Raw genomic sequence first — 24,415 nt, forward strand, 5'->3', positions numbered from 1 at the left:
TATTTTAACTGTACTACTAGGAACGAGACAGTTACAATGCAATACTTTTCAAAGTATGCTAATCAAAAGTGAATTTCAATCACAATTTGGAACCAAATCAAATATATTCCATTGGAAAAAATTTTAATCAAACTGAATTTTTTTTTACAGGATCCTACTGGATAATAGTGCAATCTTTCTCAGAAAATGTCTTACTACTGCAGAGATAAAGGAAATCCCAGTTTTATTTAAATTAATTTTAATATCCTATCCTTCAAATGCATTTTAGTCTATTGATAATCATAATAGTTTTTGGTGTGTGTTATGTTGTAATCCTATCAGTATTCTTTAGAGTTAGTTCCAAAGTATGGTCCAATAGGAATCCTATACACATTCCTTTTAGGATTTTGACTACGGTTAGGGGTGGTTGATAATGATTTCACTTTTTAAAATGTATTTAGTGTGTAATGTTGCTGTTTGAGCATAAACAACATCTGCAAAGTTACGACGCTCAACGTTCAAAGCAAAGTGAGATATTTTCTTATAAAGAAATCACTTTTAAAGGACTACAACAAAAGGCTGGTAGGAACTATACGACATTCCTCCCGGGTTAGTGACATCACTAAACCCAATAGTTACATAAACCCCGCCCCCGGAACATGATTTATAGATTATCATGACAGAATATGCTAATCAATGACTAGAAGATAACTACACATTAGCTACATAAATTCATCAACTAACCATTCAGAAATGTTGTCTACAATGTTGTCACTTCTTCTTGAGTCTCTCCATCTTTGTCTGACTCCGGTTTGAACATAAAAGGCTAAAGGTTTTTGAAATTTTCAGTGCATGTCTGTGTGAGATAAAAGGACACAAGCTGTTGAAGCTCCGCCCTCTGTGCCGGGAGCAGCAGCTCATTTGCATTTAAAGGAACAGACACAAAACGAGGCGTTTTTGCTCACCCTAAAAAAGTGTCAACTGTAACATGCTGTATAAAAATATCTCTGGGGTATTTTGAGCTAAAACTTCACATACACACTCTGGGGACATCAGACATTTATTTTACATCTTGTGAAAAGGGCATTATACCACAATGATTTTTAATATGTATCATAAGAATAAAACTGAACTTTTAAAATCAGAGTCCATTTCTGTTGGATCCTTTAGGATTGGTTCCTTTAGACATTTCCTTAAGATTTTTAGAGGTGTGGTAATGTAATGCAGTACAGAAGAAATATTTTCTCACTGTAATATTGCAAAGGTGTATGAATCACTGGCTCCACCTGTGTTTACTAATCAGAGCGTGACTGACTGGATATCCTGGTCCTTTCTCACTGGTGTCCAGCCCTCACTACTGTCTCTTGGCGTAGGTTTGCTGTCTCCATCTAGTGGTGGTCAACAATACAGCATTTAGATGGTCAGTCAGTATACAAACCGTATACAACACAGGGGTCAAGGTGTTGATAAGCATGATCAAGTTAAATGGTAGATGCCGTAACTACAGCATTATGGGCTGTATATATTTCTAGCAACAAATGTGTATTTTTTTTCCAGTGCCATTTTTTTTGAGGCTCCAGTAATCTCTAGCTTCGAGATGGTAAATAAAAAAACTAACAAACAAAAAAACAAACTTCTTCCTTTCCACTTTTTATTATGAACAGTATTATTTTTCATTATAATATCAAAATATTTCAAAGTTTATCAATAGTTCTAGAAATGCTGTAACATGGACATGAATGTTCTATGTGAATGCTGGTTTGTAACTGTTCTTAGCTAATGGATCCCTGGTAGCACAACGCATATCATACACACCTGCCACTCAACACAGATTTTAATACACAGTGGCCAAGCCCACACTGCAGCTAAATACAGTTGTCACTCCAGCTGTTTTAATAGTCCACCCCAAAATTTTAGTTTGTTTGACATTCAAGCTGTTGAATGACTTCAGCATACATTGGACTACTTTATGTTGCTTTTGGTACTTTTTAGATTTTATAAAGTATAAATAGGCTAACCATTCACTTTCATTAAATCAATCAACAGAACTTCTCGTTTTGTGTTCCAGGGATGAAAGAAAATATTGGTTGGAGCGACATCAGGGTGAGTAAATGATGACATAATTTTCATTCTGGGTGAACTAATCTTTTAATCCTATTCTGTATACACAGAGTTTGGTTATTAATGACAACTAATAATGTATTAAAAATTACCAGATGCTAATATTATTTTGTGGAAAATAGAAAACACCAAACAGGCTAAACTATTTGGTTACAGCTGTGAGACATCAACTATTGCTTGTTTTGTGTAGTAGGATTGACACCTGCATTCTGTACACAAATGCAATGATAACTTAATTCATTCCTGAAAAAAATGCAGGTGACATTTTAAAAACTTGGCAGTGTGCACGTGGCCAGTGTGCATTCATTTAATGATTTATAAGTGATAATTGGGTCTAAATGCCTGAAACCCTCTTCACAGTGAATATAGCATGCTTTACATTAGCTTTAGCTGTACTAGCATAGTGCTTAAATTGGATTTATGTAAAACACTACAGTGTATTTGCAATGTACATTGTAATTGGCTTTGCAAGTCTTATGAATCCATTACAACATCACATTTTTTTATCATGTCATGAGCATGCTAACCGCCAAGCTACATGCTAACTTGTCATATGGATGAGACACTACAGATGTTGCCACCAAAGACAAAAAGACAATTCCACAAACAAGTTGGCTCATTTTGAAGCTGAAGTATTATGTTAAGAAGTTCACATTTAGTTATTATTCTGGTTAAGTACATGTTAAAAACACCATGAAATGAAAGTTCCACTTGCTGAGTAACAAATCAGTATGGACTGCAAAGCCCTTTGGCCCATATTCCTAATCCTCTCTCTCTTCTCACCAGTTCTGGTTTAAGATTTGGATGAGATTTGAAGTGTGTGTGTGTATGTCTGTACAAGTGTTTATATGTGAAAGAGAGAATGGCAAGTCACAGTATAAGACAATGTTTAAGAGTCATCAAGCCATGTCAAATGGCTCTAAAAGAATAGCAGAATATCCAGAATGCACAAGCCGGATTGGCTGCACTAGGTCCACCAATAATGAGTTGATGATTCTGTGCAAAAGGAGTTCCATTTGTCAAAAAACCGGAGTAGTACATCTTGTTAGCAACCAAGTGAACCTCCGCCAAGCCATCAACAATTGATCTACATCCAGAGCTACCGAAGATGATGAAGTTCAGTCATCAATGAGAGTCAAAGATGAGTTGTTGATGGCATGGGTTGCCTGGCACTGATCGGATGCAAGGTGCTAAAGAGGTGGAGTGTTTCTCCACTTCGGCTTGTCACACTCATACGGGAGAGTTACGTTTGAGATCACTGGCTGAAGGTGGCATCTGTTGACTGAGGTTTGTGAAGGTGGTGGAATGGCTAGGTCTGGTTGACATCTCCCCTGGAGTCTCTGAGCCTCTATACTTCAGAGGAAGAGTCTGGCATCGGCCCTTAACTTTCGCGCCTGGATCATGAGGGGGAAGCCCTTTTATTGAGCTTCCTGTTAGATCGGGTTTGGAGGGAGGCCGTGGCAGTCCTGTTGACTGGCTGCCCACGAGCTCTGGTTTCGAGGGAGGACGTGGCAAGAGTGTTGAAAGGCCGCTAGCAAGCTCTGGTCTGGACGGTGGGCGAGGAAGTGCCATCAAAGGGCTGGACGTGAGCTCTAAATCCAGCGAATCAGAGACAGATGTTTGGCTTCTAGGGGGCTTGGCTGTAGACAGAGCTCTTGGGACGTTCCAGGAGAGTTCTATAGGAGATGGAGGAACTTTCTGGTCGAGGTGTGTGAATGTGGAGGAGTGGCTGGGTCTGGTTGCACGCTCTTCAGCTTCAGGACCTCCAGGCCTTGGTGGAAGTGTTCGGCAACGGCTCTTAGCCTTGCAACTTGGGTCTCGAGGTGGAGGTCCATTCGAGTCAAACTGCCAGTGCCGTGATAGTGAGCTGGTTTTGATTGATTGAATGGACTGGTTTGAACATGCTGATGGTATGGTGGGCGATTCATCATGACAGGCTATCTTAGACAAGGACTCTGAAGTTGATTTGAGACTTTCACAGGTTGAATGTTGAAGTTTATCATCAGGTAGATGACTGGTGGATGCTATGGGTTCCTCTTCTGATTTTTCCTCAAGCTCTCCCTCCTCTTCGTTGGTCATCCGAAGTTCTTTCAGCTCTTCATCTGACTGGCTTAGCATTACCCCACTGCAGACAGGCAGCTCCTCCTGTGATCCTTCCTCTACAACCTTAATGACTACATCAATGTTAGTAGTCGTCAGTGGGTGTGACTGAGTGCATTGCTTGTCTGTCTCCTCGGAGAGCAGAAGATCCATCAGGAGTGTTTTCTCTCTCTTCAGCTGCTCCTTCAGAGAACGGGGCACGTCTGGGACCAACCATGCCACCAGCATACTGAGGAACATGGCCAAGTTCTACAATACAGCAACATACAGAATCAAACATCCAGTCCACTATTTTAGGAATATTGTGTTAAATACATTTAAGCTCTAAGTAATTTTGATTTGTTTCTCAGTTTGCAAGAACATTAGACTTTGCAAGTCCAACAGACTTACAGTGGAAGTCTGTTGGAAGCATTAAAGTCAATCATGAAATCAAATTTGACAAGTCTTATTTTTATGGAATATTGCAGTGTTTATTACAAATGATTTATCAGTCTAGATGCGAGGACGGGACAACCTGTCACTCACATGAAATCACAGCATTAGAGAAAAGTCGTTTTACTCGGATATGTCACAATAGGAAAGAAAATACCATTGCAACTCCCGTTTCATGCCGACTTCAATCTTGTCAGTGAAAAGTTTGTTGACAAAGAGTTTTTCTTTTTGTCCAAATAATAAAGATCAAACAAAAAAGACTCACAATGACTACATTTAATTAGAACATGGAGGTTTTCATGATATATTTTATGTTGATAATACTTATGTTTAACAAAGTAATTAATAAATGTTTATACATTTTTTTAACATTTGGTCAAAGTTTGGTCTGTTACAGTTTGACACATTTTTGTTATTTTGCATATTATTATCAGAAAATTCTAGTCATTAACAAAAATCATATGCCATTTTAGTCAAATAAAAACTAGAAGATGGACTAATAATTTAATTTAATGGACATTTTTATCATAAGACAATAACAATGACTGAAAGAAACACTGTTAAAGTAAACCTTGCCTATATGGGGTATGTTGGGTTTTAAAAATAAATATGCAGAGTTCAGCTTAAGCATTATTTTTATTAATACTATTTGCTGGTATTTTCTGCATGTGCATATGGAATTCTAAAGTAATCAAGTCCATCTGTCAATCAGGGGTAAATAGGCCACTGCTGCTTTTATTAGTTAGGTCACAGTTCTTCCTCTCCCTCCCGTCACCTCCACCTTTATTTATAACATTTCAGCTCTATTTTAATCTTCTACCAGTACTTCAAACGGGGGAAATTAGACAGCTTGAGCCCCCTCATTCTGAACAGAAAGCTAAATCTGTTTACTTTCATCATGCAAAGATTATATGGACATATGAACAACAAAAGCTTTAGGGATATTACATCACGACTCTTCCTGCTATCGTTGTAAAAGATGTAAAAGATATTGGGATGACATGGCCATGACCAGTGTTGGATAAGTTACTTTAAAAAAGTAATTATAGTTACTAGTTACTTCTCACAAAAAGTAACTGAGTTACATCATTACAAAAGTAACTAATTACCAGGGAAAGTAACTATTGCGTTACTATAAAAAAAATGTTTTTTTAAATATGTGAAATAACTTGGATACCCCCAATATTAAAAATGTTAAATGAATGAAATGGACACTAAATAGAACACATTATTATTATAAAACATTGTAGACTAATCTACACTATTTTAATGTTGCTATGGGACACTAGCCGCATTTCCATTACCCTTCAAATTGCGCAAATTGAAATTGCGAATTGAAAATACGCCCAATGGAAACACGTCAATTTCGCAAAAACACCCATTTATCGCAAAAAAGTTTTTACGCTCGCATGAGGTGGTTTTTCAGGCAATTCGAAAAAGGAATATTTCGCAAAACTGCAATAGAAACAGTTTTTGCGCATTTACAGTCACCTGACTTAGAAGGCCCTGTGTGTTTGGACAGAATACGAGACAGAGTTCTTTATTAAATTCATAAAAGACAAAAGAATGACAGAAATACTGGATTCTAAACCTCAAAGAAATGCCACAATCAAGACCTCGGAGCAGAAATGAGTGAGAAACACCCAGAAACTCCATACGAGCCGCTCTCAAGTATAAGGGTCTTTCCTTGCCATTAATGCTTGGAAAACACGCCTACGTTTCCTTCCATTAATAATAATAATAATAATGTCTAGTGCGGTACATGGCTGTGATATATATATAAACTTACCAACGTCCGTTGCCATGATTTTTGGAATGACTTATCGCGGGAGGAAAAAAATGATGTTTTAGTCGCATAACATCGGTTAATGGAAACGCCGTCATTTCGCAATAGATTTTTATCGATATTTAGAAAAAGTTGCACAAGTTTTGCGCAAATCTTTATAGAAAACGCGCCTACTGTGAGAGACACCTATTAACTTAAATATTAAAATATTATCATTACTATAGTGGAACAACTAAACACAATAGATGGTTTAGAACTTTTAATATTTATTGCACAGACCACAACTGGCCAACAAATAAGTCTAAAAATAAATTATGCTTCTTAAGAAATGTACCAAAAATAAATAGTAATAAAAAAATATACATACACTCTTTGTAGTGCAAATTAAATGATAAAACTAACACACCTTTACAATTGGTAGACATAATTGTGTAATTTATTTATAAACAAACTATATTATGCTCGGACACACTCGGTCTCTCTCACTCTCACGCACTGTTGAGTGCTCTTCAGTGAGCTCAATTATAGTAACGCCGCATTTCATTGTCAGTAACGGTAATGGCGTTGTAACAGGGGAAACAGTAATTCGTTTGATTACTCGTTACTGCAAAAGCGCCGTTAGTAACGCCGTTTATTTATAACGCCGTTATTCCCATCACTGGCCATGACATTTGTTGAAAAATGTTGCACAGACTTAATTATTTATTTACACAGACAGGTACATAGAGCTTAAGTTGTATTTAACCCACAATGTTCCTTGAACAACAAGAAAAGCAGTAACAAAAACTGACCTGGAAAAAAATTACAAAAGCCAGGCGTGCAGCGAGCACAGACCAGTACTGTTTAGAAAGCTGGTAAGACTCGGGAGACCAGGGTGGATCTCGATAGTCTTTGTACCTATGAAGATGAGGAATTGTTCGAGGAGAGAGAATGATATCAGGTATGTAGGCGAGTAGAGTTCACATGAGTATGTGTATGCATGTGTGTTGTGTGTACCTGCAAATACGGAGTTGTCTGTCAAAATCAGTGTCATGTGGGGCAGTACCAGGTTTAAAGTTGCTTGTGTTGAAATAAGCCAGTGTGTGGTTGGTAAAACCATGCATGGTGCCTGTCTCACTGTACAAATACTGATACACCATCCGAGGAATGAACTCCGATGTAAAGGAGATCACAAATGCCTTGAGGGAATAAAGATATAAAGAGGAAAAAAACAGTCAAATATCTGCATGCAATAAATAGATAAATCATACTAACAACCACCAGCAATTAAATATATATATTTTTCATCATAAGTCTTAACACTCACATTAGTAATGACAGCAAACTTGCTGATTCCACTCAAGATGTTGTACCATATGCCTGTGAAAAGAAAGATAAATATGCAACAGTGTGAACTAGAATGAATAACAGTCATGTTAAGTGTAACCATGAGTAAGTCTGTTCATATTTGCTGCTATATTTCATACCAATCTCTTTAGCACTGACTGCATCCGGTCGGCGTATTTCAGTGACGAATTTTGCCGCATCTAGTCGGATTTCAATGACGTTATTAAGCAGAGCGAAGACTGGTGCCAGCGGGAAGGAGGCCACAAAGAGTGTGACAAATCCATATTGAATAACTGCAGACAAACAAACACATACATCAGTGATCCATGTCCTAAACAAACCGGATTCATTACAGGCATCTTTAAACACCATCGCTAAATCTATTTTAATAAACGAATAATATTAAGTATAGAGCAGGTGTTGGCATATATTTTATATTTTTAATATTTCTTGTTAATCACTGTGCCACTATGGCTTCCCATACAGCTGTGTGACTACAGTGAAGAATTACTGCAAGGATTACTAACTTATTTTGCCTTGCAGATGGGTGGGATTTCACAATACACAACTAAATAAAATAATACATGTAATATTTGCTCTCTCTCTGTTACAAAAGGTTACCGACCACTGACAGTTTTTCTGTTACAGCCTGGAGTCATTTCTTTCTTTCTTAAGACAGTGTTTTAATAAGAGTCGCATTTCCTGAGTTGTGTCGACATGCGACAGCAGGGCTATGCTTCCACTCCCTGCAGGCACACTGACTATGCCAAACTTTATATCGTGACTACACCAATTAAGTGGCAGTCTTCACTGCGTACAATGCTTAAAGGGGTCACGAACTGAGAAATCAATGGTGAGAGTTGTTAAAGTGACTTAGAAGTTGTGGATGTGGATGGATCTTAACCAGTATCAGTTTGATAGATATTAGAACCTCGTTGTATAAGAACCATTTTCCTTGAGCTTTTGACATATAAGAGGTCATCGTACTTTGTGAATTTCCTGCAAGTTTCAGAGCTGAAAACTTGTTATTCCAAAAACAGCTTTTATTGTAACCAAGCCCAGCAAACGACTCGTTGTGGAATGTGCCAATCTTGGTGAAAGACCGCCTCTGCAGAAGAGGATCAACGCCTACTTCATCACTGCAACTTTGGCCCCGCCCACTGACATTTTGGATCACTGGACTAAATACACCATTACCTTCCAAAGGATGCTAATGCTAGGAAAGTGGTTATTTATTTTTTAACAATGTGAATGTCTCAGTTGAGCATAATTTAGTTGTATTTGGTTCATTTCGCAGTGGATTCTTTGGTAAATCAGTCGCAATTTCGGTCCAGGCTTTGCAAACAGACTTTTACAATATGGACTCGACAGTAATGCGACAACATGTAAGTAACAGTGTTAATTCTAATTCCTGATCTGTGAGCAGTGATTTCTGATATGTAATGATTCATGTACAATCAGATGTTCTTTGTCTATGTGTCAGTAAATCAAACCTAAACGGTCAAATTCACATAATTTCTCTAGTAGGATGAAAATAATCTGTTATTTAAACTGTGATTAAATTATATATAGAAAGCGACCAAAGAAAGTGTAATGCATATAATACTAGATATTTCATATGTAAATATGTTAGCCAATCACAGCAGTGGGCGTTTACACTGAAGTCTCACAGCAGACACGCCCCTTCAAACAGAGCATTCAAATCAGAGGGATCAAATCAGGGTAGGAAAAATGGCCTTTATTTCTAAATAAATATTTAGAAATAATAAATATTATGACAATTAAAAATCATCCAGTGCACCCTATGAAACATTATGTGAAGTTCATAACGTAATTTCGGGAGGAGTGAACCCATCTAATCTTCCGATCAAAGAAAGGATCATCACAACTGCCGGAGCATATAAGCAGCTGCTCAACTTGCTCTGGCATAAGCTGTTTTGGCATCCCTCCACCTTCCCAACTTCACCAACGTTATTTAGGCATCTTGCTACTATACTCATCATCCAAGCATTAGTAGTCCCACTGCGGGGTATATCTAAGCTCGAGTTGAAGCTGCATCCTCGAGCCCCTCCACTGCGGACAGCAAGCCAAATACGCTTAACTCTAAACTCTATCTCAGGACAAATTCAACCCCCTCTGCTGCACTGTCATCATCCACTCTGACCACCTGTCTGTCGGAAATAAAGGCGTGGATGAAGCTAAATTTCCTGCAGTTAAACAGCTCAAAGACAGAAGCTATTCTAGGAGTACCCCTCATCAGGTCCGGACATCAGACATCACTAGCATTATTTTCTCTGGCCATATTCCACTTTCAACATCAGTCAACGACCTGGGTGTTAAAATGGATTCTCATCTGAACTTGGATGCTCACATCAAACATCTGTGTAAGACCTCCTTCTACCTTAAGAATATTGCCAAACTCCGTCCTATGCTTACTCCTGCAGATGCGGAAAAGCTTGTCCACACTTTTGTCTCCTCCTCCAGACTGGACTACTGCAATGCGCTCCTCATCGGGATCCCTGACAAAAGCCTTCAGAAGCTGCAGTAAGATGACCATATCACCCCCATCCTCAAATCACTCTTCTGGCTTCCTGTCTCACTCTGGATTGAGAACAAAGTCTCCCTCCTCCCACACCAGTGCATTTATGGTGACGCCGTGGGCAAACAAACAATAAAACAATGCAGTTCATGACCCCTTTAAAGTAGTCATTGACACACAGAACTGCTAAGCAATATGACTGATCTAGTACAGGGCTAATCTAATTTACATTTATCTTTCATGGATCTTATCAACCTGATACCGTTTAATTGTTTCCCTCAATCAAGTTGAGTCTGTGGTCTCCCATCCACCATGATCATTCCTTGAATATCACAAAGCTTTAGGCCTGTTCACAACAACACAAATGGGTCCGGTTTTTGTCTGCAAATTGTCTGTTCAGACCAATGCATTAAAAAACAGACTGACTGAATGAAAATGTGCAGATCCATCCCTATACAGGACAGAAGCAACAACTTTTAAGCCATTTCAACATCTCTCACCATGAAGGTTTCGACAGCTGGATTGCTCATCATCGGATTCTGTTCCCCCCATGGTTCTTATACAACGAGGTTCTAATATCTATCAAACTGATACTGTTTAAGATCCATCCACATATGGGATAGGATCAACAACTTCTAAGTCACTTTAACAACATCTCTCACCATGAGTAAACAATATTGCTATCTTTGGAAACACCAGTGCAATGAGCAGTTTGTGTGGTGGGATTACAGGGAACACTAGCCTAAGGGGAAATAGAGGGAGCAGACTTTGACAGAACACCTGTTCCGGATTCTTACTCTGCTATTCACTGTCGCTTATGCCGGTTCGTTGCACAATTTTAGCCCCGATTTTCACTCACGACAGTTTTGTGGAAATCGCACACAAATATCCCGAATCTGAGGCAAATCGGTGCTTATTCACGTGGGTGACAATCGCGTAGTGTGAAGACGCAAGACGCAACCTGAGAGAAGCGCCAATGTGTTGTCGATGATCGTGAGACATTTAGAATGCTAAATATCTGGACCTTTCAATGACTCGGAGTCTTGCAGTGTGAAATGTGTTTTGTCTGAAATTATGCTGAATGTGTTTTAAAACACCCATATTCTGCTTGCTTCCAATTTCTTACACACACACACCTATCGAACCTTCACTGAAAAATTATCGTTCAGAAAGTTTGAAGCAAATTACAATGACATTCGTGGGCTTCATTGCACAAGATATGCGCTGTGAGAAACGCGCGGTACGCTTGCAGTGTGTGGTCTCGCCCGCCGGTATTTTCCGTACAAATGCTCTATGAAGGCATCATTTATGTTGTTTGGAATGTAGTGGGCATATGTGTTAAAAATATTAATCTCACTGACAGAAGGCTGCTTTCAATTTCAAATACTTGCGTGCGTTTTGTGAAGAGCGCTCGCACATGCGGCTGACATTGTGTAAGTGGTTAAATGTACTTGCATCTCAAAATGCTTTATGACGCGAAATGAATGTAAACACAGTTAAGGGATTAAACAGTAGGATTTTATATTTCAAAAGAGATCTGTGCATAATGTGAATGCAGCTTATTAGATATCTCGCTGTCTATGTTATCAGTAATAATCAAACAACAGTAAAGCTGAGAGAGAAAAATCACTCACATCTCTTTAATAGAAAACGTTCAGATATAGCCTACTCTTAAATACTGAAAGCACTCGTTGTTTATTGCTTGTAATATGTTTTTTTCCTACTCATTTACTAGCTTTTTAATTTTTATCACAGTATATCTTTGTAAAATGGAAAAAAAAATACAACTGATCATTGTTAGTTCATGTTAGCTCAGGTTCATTAAATAGAGTAAAATAATGTTATTAATAATGTGTCATTAAATGTTGAAATTAAGTAAGATTAATAAATGCTTTAGAAGTATTTTTCATTGTCAGTTTATGTTAACTAATTTAGCCTTATTGTAAAGTGTTACAATAAAGAATCAAAACATTTTCAAACAATATCTAGGCTAGGGCATGTTGTATTCCAGATTAAAATGTAAAAATAAATAGCCTATTAAGTCGTTAAGTATTTGGTGCTGCGATGAACGCAATTGCGAATACAAAAATATTAATGGCTGTTCAAAACATTTAAAGTCCAACTGAAATCAAAATGGACCGTATTTACTTTGTTAGCGCATATTACTAGTCTTGTGGTGAACAATTAATCCGTGCAAGTTAAAACACAAAAAAAAAATTCTTTAATCAAAATCTGAAAATGCCCCTCCCCTCTGCATTGGAGGACCTTCCCTGATGACGTAGGTTTGAGGACTTACGCCGCCTTCACACTGGCAATTGAAATCAGCTCCGTAATACGCAATACGCCCCCAGCGGACGTCGTACTACACCGTTGAAAAGCTTCGGAAGCGAGTAGAACAAAAATGGCGGAGAGATTAACGGTTGATTTTGTCGGTGTCAGAATGTACAATTCTGTATGATCTCTCTGATGAGGGTTATAGAGACATTAATCGGAAGGCTGCTGCGTGGAGGAAAGTTCCCCAGGACGTTGATATGTCAGGTCGGCTAAATGTGATATAGTGGTATATAGGGCTTTTAATTGTATTAACTGCCCTAATAACGTTAGAAAATCATGAAAATAAAAAAATGGACATGACAACTTATCGTTATAAAATCATTATTTATTTTATTTAAAGTTGAGAATTCAGGTTTGTTTATCAGTACCATAGCAACGCTAACTTCCGCTGGAATTGTCGGATAGGAACCGTCCGTAGCCTTTCGCAAGAGTTAAATTTTTTGAACGCATCCGGATGACCAACGGACACGATTTTTTTCGCACCGCACTCGTTCGGACCCGGTTCGCACCCATTCGCATGCGGTCTGCGAATCTCCATAGGAAATGAATGACTTCCGGTCGTTTCGTAGCCGTATCGGAGCTGATTTCAACTGCCAGTGTGAAGGCGGCGTTAGGTTGGGAAACGCTTAACCACTCCCCTCAAATCGTTAGTCTGTAATGAGCGAGAGATGGAGAGGAGGAGCGCTAGAGTAAAACCCTGCCCTCTGTTCAATATTCCTTTTCACTGGGAAATACGTCACAGCACTGGAGAAAAGTCGTTTGCAACTTCCGGTTCACGCGGACTTTAAATACTGTTCAGAAACAGAAAGTAGTGCAGCTGCTTTGTTTACAGGGTTACCGGGGTAACGGCTGCATGTCTGTTGTTCCATCAGCGCCATCTGCTGTCAGAGAGTGAATGTGCATTTTCATTACGTCTCCTTCACTTGTTCGTTCTGCCAATGCTTCTCATCCGTGTTGGGCTTGTTTACATCAGAGTGTGCGTGCCTCTTTGACTTAGCGGTGTTGTGCATTTTAATCAGTTGATGGGAAAAGTATTCTTAAAATACATTAAAAAAATCGGAATAATTTGTATTAAATAATTATTCACTGTATTTTAAAGTGCCCACGATAACAATATCGTGCATGTTCATTATCGTGTGACATTGTATATCCATATACCTGCACATGTCTAGTGTGAACAAGTCTTTAGTGTAAACTTGTCTATTTTTAAACAAATTAAAATGTAATTAAATAAGAGCCAGGATTACTTTAGTAAAGATCTTGCTTTAAAAATTTAGACTAAGCTTCTTAGTTGTCCAGGCTACTAAAAGCTATGTGACAATTCAGAGTGCAAAACCTAACGTTAATTCTGATTGGACAGTACCACCCAGAGTTGAGGTCATGATGATGTGACTAACAATTATACTTAGTTATTTTACCTCAAAACAAAAACTGTCAGAGCCAACTAAATGGCATTCACATTTTACTTGAATAATGTGATGGAGCATGGCATTATATTTTGAAGAACTATTGCGAATAAAGTAAAACCTTGAGCCACAACACTGTCATTAAAAAGCCAAATAAAGCTTTCAAGTTATGTACCAAGCACATAGTTATGACACGCTGCTAAACATTTTTAGGATGCACGGCATTCAAAACAAGTAGAATAATGAAGGCGATGCACCAAATGTAGCAGTCATTTGAGCATGTGAGACTCACCCATCTCCATGTACTCTGGGCTTAAACCCTCATATGGCTCCAGATCATAGTCCAAATCCCAGCGCTGCGGTTCTCGTTTAGAGTCTTTGTCCTCCTCATCTGCTGATCCATCTTTCTCCTCCTTATATGTGCGATACATCTTCTTCAGCTTCCTGTAATGTCAAGCCGAATGTCAGCTCAGCTGTGTCATTTTAAAACCAATACTTCCTCCATTACTCACTGTGCACTGCTTTGGTAAAGTTAAACAGTGTTGAGAATCAAAATTTAATTGAACAAGAGAGTTAGGTGCTTCCTTTAATAGACTGGGGGTACTTTAATGAATCAAAGAAAATTAGCAGAAAGACCACAGGGAAGACTTTGCGTGTGTATACAGTATGTGTGTGCACTTACGGAATGGCAATTTCAAACACATTATTCTGAATAAGCTGCTTCCCCAGCATAATGATTCCCAGCTGAATACACACTTCAATAAGACAGCCACCTGGAGAACACTAGACAAAAAACACATGTACATGCAAACAGTTAGTTACATTGTGCTAGAACACTGAAGACAAATATATTGTTGTTTTAATAATTACCTCTTCCATGCGGAAATCCTTAAAGACATAAACATAGTCACCAGGACGACCGGCAAACCTAAATTAGCACACCAGAGTTATGAGAGATATTTTAAAATATTCACTGGATTAAACTAAGCTAACCCAGAAATTTAGCATTTTGGTGTTAAACACTGATGCCACATATACTACACAGTGAGAAACTACATCGAAAACTACAAAACTATAGACATACAACACTACATGTAACACACAGACAGCACAAAATAAGTTTTTATAGCATTGTAATACGCAGCTGGAAATTTATTAATAAAATATGTTAATATTTTACAAAAATAATTTATAGAAAAAAGCTGTCATTCAAATGCACGACATATGACTCAATAATTATGTAAAAGAGCCCGGAAAATATAGTAAAAAATCAAACTAGAAAATAGAAGAAAAAAATTTAAAAGTAATTTTTTTCCTCAAAATGTTTGTGATTTTAGGTTAAAAATGTTTTGCTCATATGAAATGTTCTTATGAAACAAATGCTCACTGCAAAATGATATATACAATATAGACAACATAAATAACTTTCTCAACAATGCAGTACACAGGACAGACACACAACACTACAGTATACAGTATAAACACACAACACTACAGTGAGACAAACACTACAATATACAATAAACACAGTACTACAGTAAGCGCACAACTACACTGCAACACACTGGACATGACAAACGGTAACAAAGTACATTATAATAATCCAATTATCATAGCTTTCAACAGAGACAGAATGTCACAATGGTTTGGGTGGGTATGCTAATGGGATTCCATTTTACCTGCCCTTAAAGAAGGCCACATAGAAGACAGGTGCAAATGAATTCATGCTCTTCAGCAAAAAAGCTTTCAAGATCACATGTTCCTCAAATGTCGATTCAGTCTTTGGAATCTCTGCAAGTTAACATCATTAACATCATATTCATAACAATCATCAGTGTTAATCTTTTTTTAAGTAATTTAAGTCATTTTGTTTTTCTCCAAATTTCATCTTTTTGTCATGTAAACACACACCAAGCTCTGTAATCCAGGCCGCTATAGCGCCGTAGATCTCATCCAGCACCAGAACCACCAGCAAGTTGATGATGACAGCAGTGGTTGTCACGGTAACACGCACATTAGCCTTGGCCTCGTGATCAGGGTTCATTGACATAACAGCAAACACAATGATGCGGTAGAGAATCACTCCGGACACGGCAGAGAACGTGACCCCAACCTGAGAAAACAGATCAATAAGAATTTTGACAATATAAAAACACTAATGTGACACATGCTCTTTTTAGGAAAGGTACCCACCATAAGGAGGATAGAGGATATGTTGATGCAATATCCTGGCAGCCGGTCAGTCCATGACAAAGACTCTGAGGCAAGCTACAAGAACAACAGCATGTTACTCCATATGCTCACCATAGACACATGAATACACTATCTACTGAGAGAAAACATACTATACCCATACTATAAATATATACTATTTTGCCCTTTTTTTAACAGAACATCAACAATGTTCACACTAAATCTCTTTCTGGCAAATCTGGCATCAAAACATTATAGTGTACTGTCGAAATAATTATGTTAACTGTTTTTGTAAAATCAATAAATGATTCCAATGGCAGTGTTCCTCTGTGGTGTTACTGTTGTAATTTTTTTAATTGTGAAGTGGATTTCCCTATTCTCATAGAATTGGAACGATTATTAAAACTGTATAGTTATCGTTATCATTGTAGTTCTCATCTGTGTTGTGAAAGGGCCTTAAAACTGATTATTATATGGATTTTGCTAATAAAACGCTATCGTTTTCAAAACTCGTTATCAAAAACTATGAAACCTATTTTAAAGTTTGCGTTCTCAGGCCACCAAAACGCAGTTGTCGTGTAAATGAACGGCCAGAACGCATAAAAAGTTTTCTGTTTTCAGTTGAAAACGGTGTCGTGTAAACAGCCCCTAAATTAATAACTAATGTTTTTTACAACGAAAATGAACCAACGCTGAACTTAATTAAATTGGACAATGACTTTCTTCTAGAGCTGCTGTACAGCAAAAACAATCTATGGGGCTTTCACACAGGGTAGTTCTAGGAACTAGCCACCAGGGTGGTTCCCCGAGAACTAATGGTTCCCTTAGGAACATTTTCCTTTTTGCATTTGCACCGCTAGTAGGAACTCTGAAGTTCCTACTGCAAGAATTTGGAACGTTACATACCAATTGTATGTAACGTTACATATGGTTACGTATGTACATAACGTTACATACAAACGTTACATATGGAATGTTTATTCCTACTGCAAGAATAAACGATCTAATAATAAGACGCGATTGTTATTGTGACCTTTATTTTGACGACGCTGAGAACCCCAGAGCCTGAGCACACCGTGCTCGCATTCTCCGTGTTCATTAGTTTACGATCTAACAGTCCTGTCTAATACGTTATTAGATAGAACTGTTATACATAGAAAGACAATATATGAAAAGGCATTAGCGTATGCTGTGTGGATTATGTCCATTGCTGCCAGCTGAGGTTGGATTTTCTCCTTCGCGTAAAGGTTAAGAGGCCCACCTATCACTGTTTACCATGTTCGTAGAGTTAGTTTCTGGAGTAAATATATAGGCTATAATCTGTGTGTTTACACAGTTTTTTTTTTAAATGGCGGGTGCTGGTGTTCCGCGTGCGTTTCAGCCAATCAGCAAACACTAACGACATGGATAGTTCCTATAGTGCTGGTTTAGACCCTACTCTGAAGTAGGAGCTATCTAGTTCCTCCAAAATGAGTTCCTAGAACTAAAATCGTTCCTAGTTCCTGCTGTGCGAACACGCCAAAAAACGGGTACTTCCGCCAATAGCCCTAGGAACTATGAAAAGGTTCCTCCGGTGCAAAAGCCCCTTTTGTTGCATTGAATTCCTGTTATCACTGTAAATGTGCTTTGAAACCATTCTGTATTGTAAAAAAGCACTATATAAATAAAGGTGACCGGACTTGACTTTAATCATAAAAATATGCTATATTGACCGTTACCAATTTGGCTTCCGATATACAGTATAGTGTAGCTGGCAATATTTAAAAATTAGTTTACAAAATCTACAGCTGTATAGCAGTTTTATGTAACAGAATAGGAAATAGTAAGTAAGGTAAGTAAGTGGTATGTAAGTAAGGGTGATTTGATTGAAGTGCATGCTGACGTTAATGAACAGCACGGATCCTAACCCCCCTTCCTCCAGACGCACACGCATGAAATCTGAATTAAAACTCTATACTCTCTCAGGTACACGCACATAAACAGTGAACATGTGTCTTTGATTAGAGGAAGGACACCACTCTAACTTGTGTTTTAATCCAGCTCTGACTCTAATCCTGTATAATCTAGTGTGGAATACCCAGAGAGGTAATCTGCTTTGAGTGCCGTGTGTAGTAAGCGTGTACACCAGAGATAGTGTTTGAGCGCATACGTGTGTTGTGTGTATGCGGCGCGGGCCTGACACTACGCACAAGGGCACAATGACAGTAACAAAAATCCGCAAAATCACATCAAGTGAAATTGCGACCAAACTGCTCATTTCAAATGGGAAAAACAAGGCGCCAACAGTCTTCTCTGTTGGACTGTGTAATTCATTATCTAATTAATTAAATGGCCCGAAAGAAGAAAAAGATAAGAGAGCGCTAATGCGGGGTGAGATAAGGAGAAAGACGGATATGAGCCGGGTGGCCTGGTGGGATCCGACTGAGGTCAGCGCAGTGACCACTCGATGACTGACAGCTGAGAACTAACTGCATTATCCCTGAAGCCCCGCCTCTTCTGGTTAAGTTGATTAGCTTGCTCTCTCCTAGGCAAACACACAGTAAACTCTCAAATTATCTCCCCCCTCCTCACCGATGACTGCCCTCCTTTAGCATACAGTAGCTTCTCTCTTCCTTTGTCATCTGTTCCTGCGTCCGGCTAGAACACAGAGCAGAGATTAAAAGCACTGCGCACACACGCACTCAGTCTCTCATATCTACTTGGAAATATTTGCGTGGTATTCCAAGTATTTCAGCTCAGTGCATTTTTACGCAATAATTAATTTCAAACAAAAATTCAAGACTTCACCTTGAGATCCTGAATAGTGAATTAGATTAACCAAAAATACACATATATTAAATGCAATGTGTAGAGTATATCTATTGAAATTTGAAAATCATGATTTCCTTAATAAATCCTAATGGGAATATAAAGGGAATCAAATGAGATGATCAATTTAAATGATTATACTTATTGGTAAACGTGATTTCACAAAGTACAACATGTTCCTGGATCAACATCTTTGTTGATCCTGGAACAACATTCCAATAAACCAATCAGATTTGAGGGACAAGTGTACATTATCTCAAAATTAGGCTTACAACAAGGGTTAGATTAGTGTCTAATAAAGGGTTTTCCTCTGATATTGACTATATATAAGGTTAGGTATACGTTTTTGGACAGGAATGCTGTTCCAGGATCATCAAAATGTTAATCCAGGATACTCACTTACGGCAACCTATAATTATTTTATTTTATTTAAAAAATATCCTAATTATTATAAAAACTCCAATAGGAATTCTGTAAAGTTTCTTCAGAATTTTGTCAAGAATCCAATTATTTGTTAAAAAACTTTTGATGATATTCGCATGATATCGGGAATTGTGATTTCCAAGCTTGAAAAAGTCTATTATTAAAATCTTAAAGACATGGAGAAATCATGGAAATTTGTTTTATCATGAATATACATTTTTCTATAGTTATACTTTTTGTGGGTACAATCTTTCTAAAATTATTTAAAGTATATAAGTAATAAGTATATATAGTACTTATTCATTTATCATCACAAACAACTCGGAAAGTTATGGGAAAATCATGGATCAATTACAATTAATCGGTCAAAATGTGTGGTAGTAATAGTGTGTAATAGTGTGTAATAGGTAGTGATAAATGTGTGGTAGTCTTAATAGTTTACCTCTTCCTTCTTCTTCTTCTTTGCCGCTTTCTCTTGTTTCTTAAGAAGAAAGTCCTCATATGCTGGTCGTAGCTCATTCTGGGATTTAAACACACAAACTTGCGTCAAGCTTTGTGATGAAGGACTCCAAATCCAACATCAGTTCCTCAGACATGCATAAGCAAAACAGTCTCCATAGAAACAGGATTCACAAACACATACGAATAGAAATAATTATCTTGGTTCCGCATTAAATTACTTTCTTGTCTGGAGGCTAAAGACGCTGATATGGTACAAAAATGCAAGTTCATTAAAAAGCACACTTTTCTGGGTAATATGCAAACACACTGCTGTAAACTCAATCTGTTAGACCACCATCCAATACAAGAGTGGTATATAGTCTTATGTTCAAAACACAATGCATAAGCTGATATATTTATTATAATATAAAATGTGTTTAAGGTGACGGGTAGCATTTTCAACGTTACAAATAAGGTTGTGATTATCTGGCAAGTACAATGTGGTCAGGATTATGGCACTGAGGTTAATGGTATAAAATCACGGTAAAGGATTCGTTGGCACACAGGTTACTACAAAGTTAATCCACTGTAAATCTCTCCTCCTCTTCCTATGAATTCAGGGTTGATTCATCGAACAGCCTCACCACAGACTCAGATGCAAAATTGATCCTCACGCTGTGCAGAAAATTGCAAACCGGAGATGGAGTGATGATGAGGGTGGGGGAAGTGTGATAGACGTGGTGAAAAATATGGTGTGCAATTGAGCATCTCGGGAGCAATATAGAAACAGAGACAGAAAGAAAGAGCAAAAGATAGGTTTACCTCAGCCCTTTCCTATTGGTGAGCATCAAAGCAAAGAAAACATGGAGTTAGACACACATATTTACAGCGGTTAATATGCGGTGTAATTGAACTTCATTATTATTATTCATATTAGCATGATGCTCATGATCTCCATGGTGTCCTGTTGAGAGTGCAGTCCTTCATCCACTCAGAACACAATCTCATTACTCACACATGTCCTATCACACACACATACACACCACCCTCTCCCAGTACACACACACGCTTCAAGCTTAATCCAATCCCAGGTGAACAGTTCAGACCCTCAAGAACAATGAAAGCTTGAATTTTCCTAAAGCTAAATGAAGCCCAGGCCAGAATTGGCTATTATCTAGCATTATGTTTAACAATGCTTTATAAACGGTGTTGCAGTTTATCGCAGTGAATAGTTTTAAAGAGGGCAGCTATTGTAAGCAGTGCAAAAATATGATTACCCCACATTTAAGAGGTGATGCTAGACATGGCATGAACCATGTTGCCTCGAGTGGCTAACTGGTTTTATAAAACTGCACCAAAAGCCATAAGATATAAGACATTAGTTTTCAATAAATATTTTAAGACCCCATGGAATCCAATGCGCTTTTAGCGCATGTGTGTTATCTTTGAGAATGATGTTATCTGTATGCTTATGATGCTCATCTCTGTAAAAAATGGTGACAAAATTCACTTTTAGCAAATACAGAACCATTCAAAAGTTTGTGCTCTGTAAGATAAAAACAAAATGAATACTTCTATTCAGCAAGGATGGATTAAACTGATCAAAAATGACAGCAAAGACTTACAATGTAACAAAAAAATAAATACTGTTCTTTTGAACTTTCTATTTATCAGAGATGCATCATGGTTTCCACTAAAATATTAAAGGGATGGTTCGGAGTAAAATCAACCTAGGGTCCTTTGCACCACGACCTCGAGCCAAACACCCCCCCAGAAGCCTTTTTTCCCTTGGTCGAACATAATTAAAGTTAGAGCGTATTTAGAGAAATCAGCCGGAAGGCTTAGTGCAGGCGCTAATGGATCCTATGATGTATCTCGTAAATTACCCCACTAATAATGTCCAGAATGGTACCAAACTTCTACAGTAGTACAAATAGGTTCTGTACTCATAAAACAAGGCATTGGAAAGTTTGTAAGTACATCAGGAGTTTATTTAAATAACACTTGCCTGACGGCTCATGCTACTGCTAACCCGGACGTCGACGTCACTTCAGTGGTTTGGGAAAAGCACGTAAAAGTCCTGGCAGAAAGCGATGCATAAGGATGTAGTGTAACGACGCCCAGTTCCAGGAATGCACTAATATTTTGTTGGTAGTACCAATTTGCAACACTTATTAGTTAACACTAAGTTGTCAACACTTCGGAAAAAATAATAATTCTTCGTTACACTACATCCAGTTTGGCTCGAGGTCATGGAGCAAAGGACCCTAGGTTGATTTTACTCCGAACCATCCCTTTAAGCAACTGTTTACAAATACAATAATCAGAATAATCGATAATAATCAGAAATGTTTCTTGAGCATTAAATCCGCATTTTAGAATGATTTCTGAAGGATCGTGTGACACTGAAGACTGGAGTAATGATGCTGAAAATTCAGCTTTGTGTCACAGAGATCAATTACATTTTTAAGTGTATTCAATACTGTAATTTTAAATTGTAACACTATTTCAAAATATTACTGTTTTTACTGTATTTTTGATCAAATAAATGCGGCCTTGGTGAGCATTAGAGACTTCTGTCAAAAACATTTTAAAAAATCTTATCAGCCCCAAACTTTTGAATGTGTCTTTCTCTTCTAGGAAACCCAAGTAAAAATACTGACACATTGTGCACAAAACATTTTTGTATAGTAAAATACTCTCTAGAATGAGAATTCCCTGCATCCAACTAGTAGCAAAAGTTTGCTCATGGCTGTGACTTAACTTGAAGCCTATTGACATAGATATTCTGTGGCTTTAAGGTGTTTCTAGATTTCTAAAATGCTTTGGATTTTACTCACCTCATCATCTTCCATGCCGGTAAGATCCCAGCTGTGCTGTAGACATCGCTGCCTCCTCTTCCAGTGTTCTAGAAACACTGCCGCTAAACACACACGCACAATGATCAATTCCTCTTTAAACCACCATTTTTCTTCTCAATATATTATAAATGTGTACAGTAAACAGAGTTTATCATCAAATGTATACAGCTCATACCCCAGAGTGACATAAAGATGGCAAAGCCCATGGTGGCGTGGTTATCAAACAGATAGCTGGCACGTGCAGTACTGCAGATACTGTTCAGCTGCCAGTAATCACACACACGATCACATAGAGGACACATGGTAAAATTAAGATGCTCATCGCACATCTCTTGACTGAAAGAGAGAGAGAGAAATGATTGATCATATAATAAAATTCACTGAAATACATGAACATCGATTTTCTTAGAAATTGGTTCTCTTTTTAAAAAAACACGTGTGCTTCACGAATTTCAGAAAATGGAACATCGCCACAAGGAAAAAGGGTTCATAAAGCAAATAAATCATTCTAATTCAAATGTAAATATTCCAAATTCATATTTTAGAGTTAGGCTAGTTTAGATTTCACAAAGAAAATGGCTTAATAGAGTCTAAATAAAGTCTTACTGAAAATCTGTGAGGGTTTGATTTAGGGTTAGGGGATGAAAAAAAAAATATTTGTCCATTAAAAATGACAAAAGTCAATAAACAGACCCCACCATGATAGAGAAGCAAACATGTGAGTGTGTTTACCTGGGCACATTGGTGTCTACGGTGAGGCATCCGTACAGGAATACTGCGACTCCTAAAGCTGAGGCAGGAATTAGCAGCTGTGTGTACACTCCTAACCAGGCAAAATACAGGCCAATCTTCTCTCCAAAGTACTTCCTGTTGAAGACATGTGAATGGTTTCAAAACTATGATAAACAACCACTGAACACCAACACATACAAGCTGTTTTCAAAAAACGACTGCATGGAATGTGAACCTACAGAGATCGAATGCCATTCACAAAGTTTTACACATCCTCCGAAAACAAGATAACATGACCGTGCTTATTGCGTTTCGTCTGGTCGCTCTGAGTCGCAACGAATTTATGATTTATACAAAAAATACCCACAGTGGATTCTCCTATTGCAACAACTTACATTTTTTTTAGTGATATTTGGCACCAGTTTATCAGTAGTGAAGATTTGGTTCTCTTCGTCTCGCTGGATGGAAACGGTGTTTTATTCACAATTTATTCAGGCGATATTCCAATTTTGTGCATAAGTTAAATTCGCAACTTTGGATGGAAACATAGCTAATGTCTCAGTGTTTAATGTCTTTAAAAATAAACCCCTGAATGGCATACTAATGGTAGTCAATGAACAATAAAATGGGTTAAGAGAAAGTATTTTAACATTAAAAAAATTCTTACATACTTCGTTTTAAGTAGGCATTTTTGGATAGGCAATGGGATTTTTTTCAGGTGTTTTATCCCCTGCCAGGTGAAAATCTTAAAAGATACTGAAAAGTAACACATCTCTCCTTAGAACTATTTATATTTATAGGTAGAACTATTTATAGCAGTCCGCAAAAATACACACATATAACAGTTCTCATTAAGGAAAACCTGTCAACAACCATCTGTGTACTGAATAAAATCTTTCACAGAACCAGATGTTAGTGAAGTATATAATTTCTG

At 37.8% G+C, this 24,415-nt stretch overlaps 1 protein-coding gene across 2 annotated transcripts in view; it reads right to left on the bottom strand.

Moving 5' to 3' along the window:
* Positions 1-441: 441 nt before the first annotated feature.
* ano2a (anoctamin 2a) overlaps positions 442-24,415 on the bottom strand; it is a 39,012-nt gene continuing 15,038 nt past the window's right edge. The window contains exons 11-27 of one of the 2 annotated variants that reach the window (XM_082181568.1): positions 23,482-23,616; positions 22,925-23,085; positions 22,729-22,811; positions 20,711-20,722; positions 19,890-19,967; positions 18,788-18,853; positions 16,217-16,291; positions 15,935-16,136; positions 15,703-15,814; positions 14,894-14,951; positions 14,706-14,806; positions 14,316-14,467; positions 7,885-8,037; positions 7,725-7,777; positions 7,415-7,596; positions 7,210-7,315; positions 442-4,449 (exon numbers count right to left, since the gene is read on the bottom strand). In XM_082181568.1, the coding sequence (XP_082037694.1) occupies positions 3,331-4,449; positions 7,210-7,315; positions 7,415-7,596; positions 7,725-7,777; positions 7,885-8,037; positions 14,316-14,467; positions 14,706-14,806; positions 14,894-14,951; positions 15,703-15,814; positions 15,935-16,136; positions 16,217-16,291; positions 18,788-18,853; positions 19,890-19,967; positions 20,711-20,722; positions 22,729-22,811; positions 22,925-23,085; positions 23,482-23,616 (2,848 nt within the window). In that variant the 3' untranslated portion in view covers positions 442-3,330. The remainder of the gene's footprint in view (positions 4,450-7,209; positions 7,316-7,414; positions 7,597-7,724; positions 7,778-7,884; positions 8,038-14,315; positions 14,468-14,705; positions 14,807-14,893; positions 14,952-15,702; positions 15,815-15,934; positions 16,137-16,216; positions 16,292-18,787; positions 18,854-19,889; positions 19,968-20,710; positions 20,723-22,728; positions 22,812-22,924; positions 23,086-23,481; positions 23,617-24,415) is intronic. The other variant, XM_082181569.1, reaches the window with a different exon arrangement.

Source organism: Leuciscus leuciscus (assembly GCF_965113295.1).
Source record: "Leuciscus leuciscus genome assembly, chromosome: 10".
NCBI classification, from domain to species: Eukaryota; Metazoa; Chordata; class Actinopteri; order Cypriniformes; family Leuciscidae; genus Leuciscus; species Leuciscus leuciscus.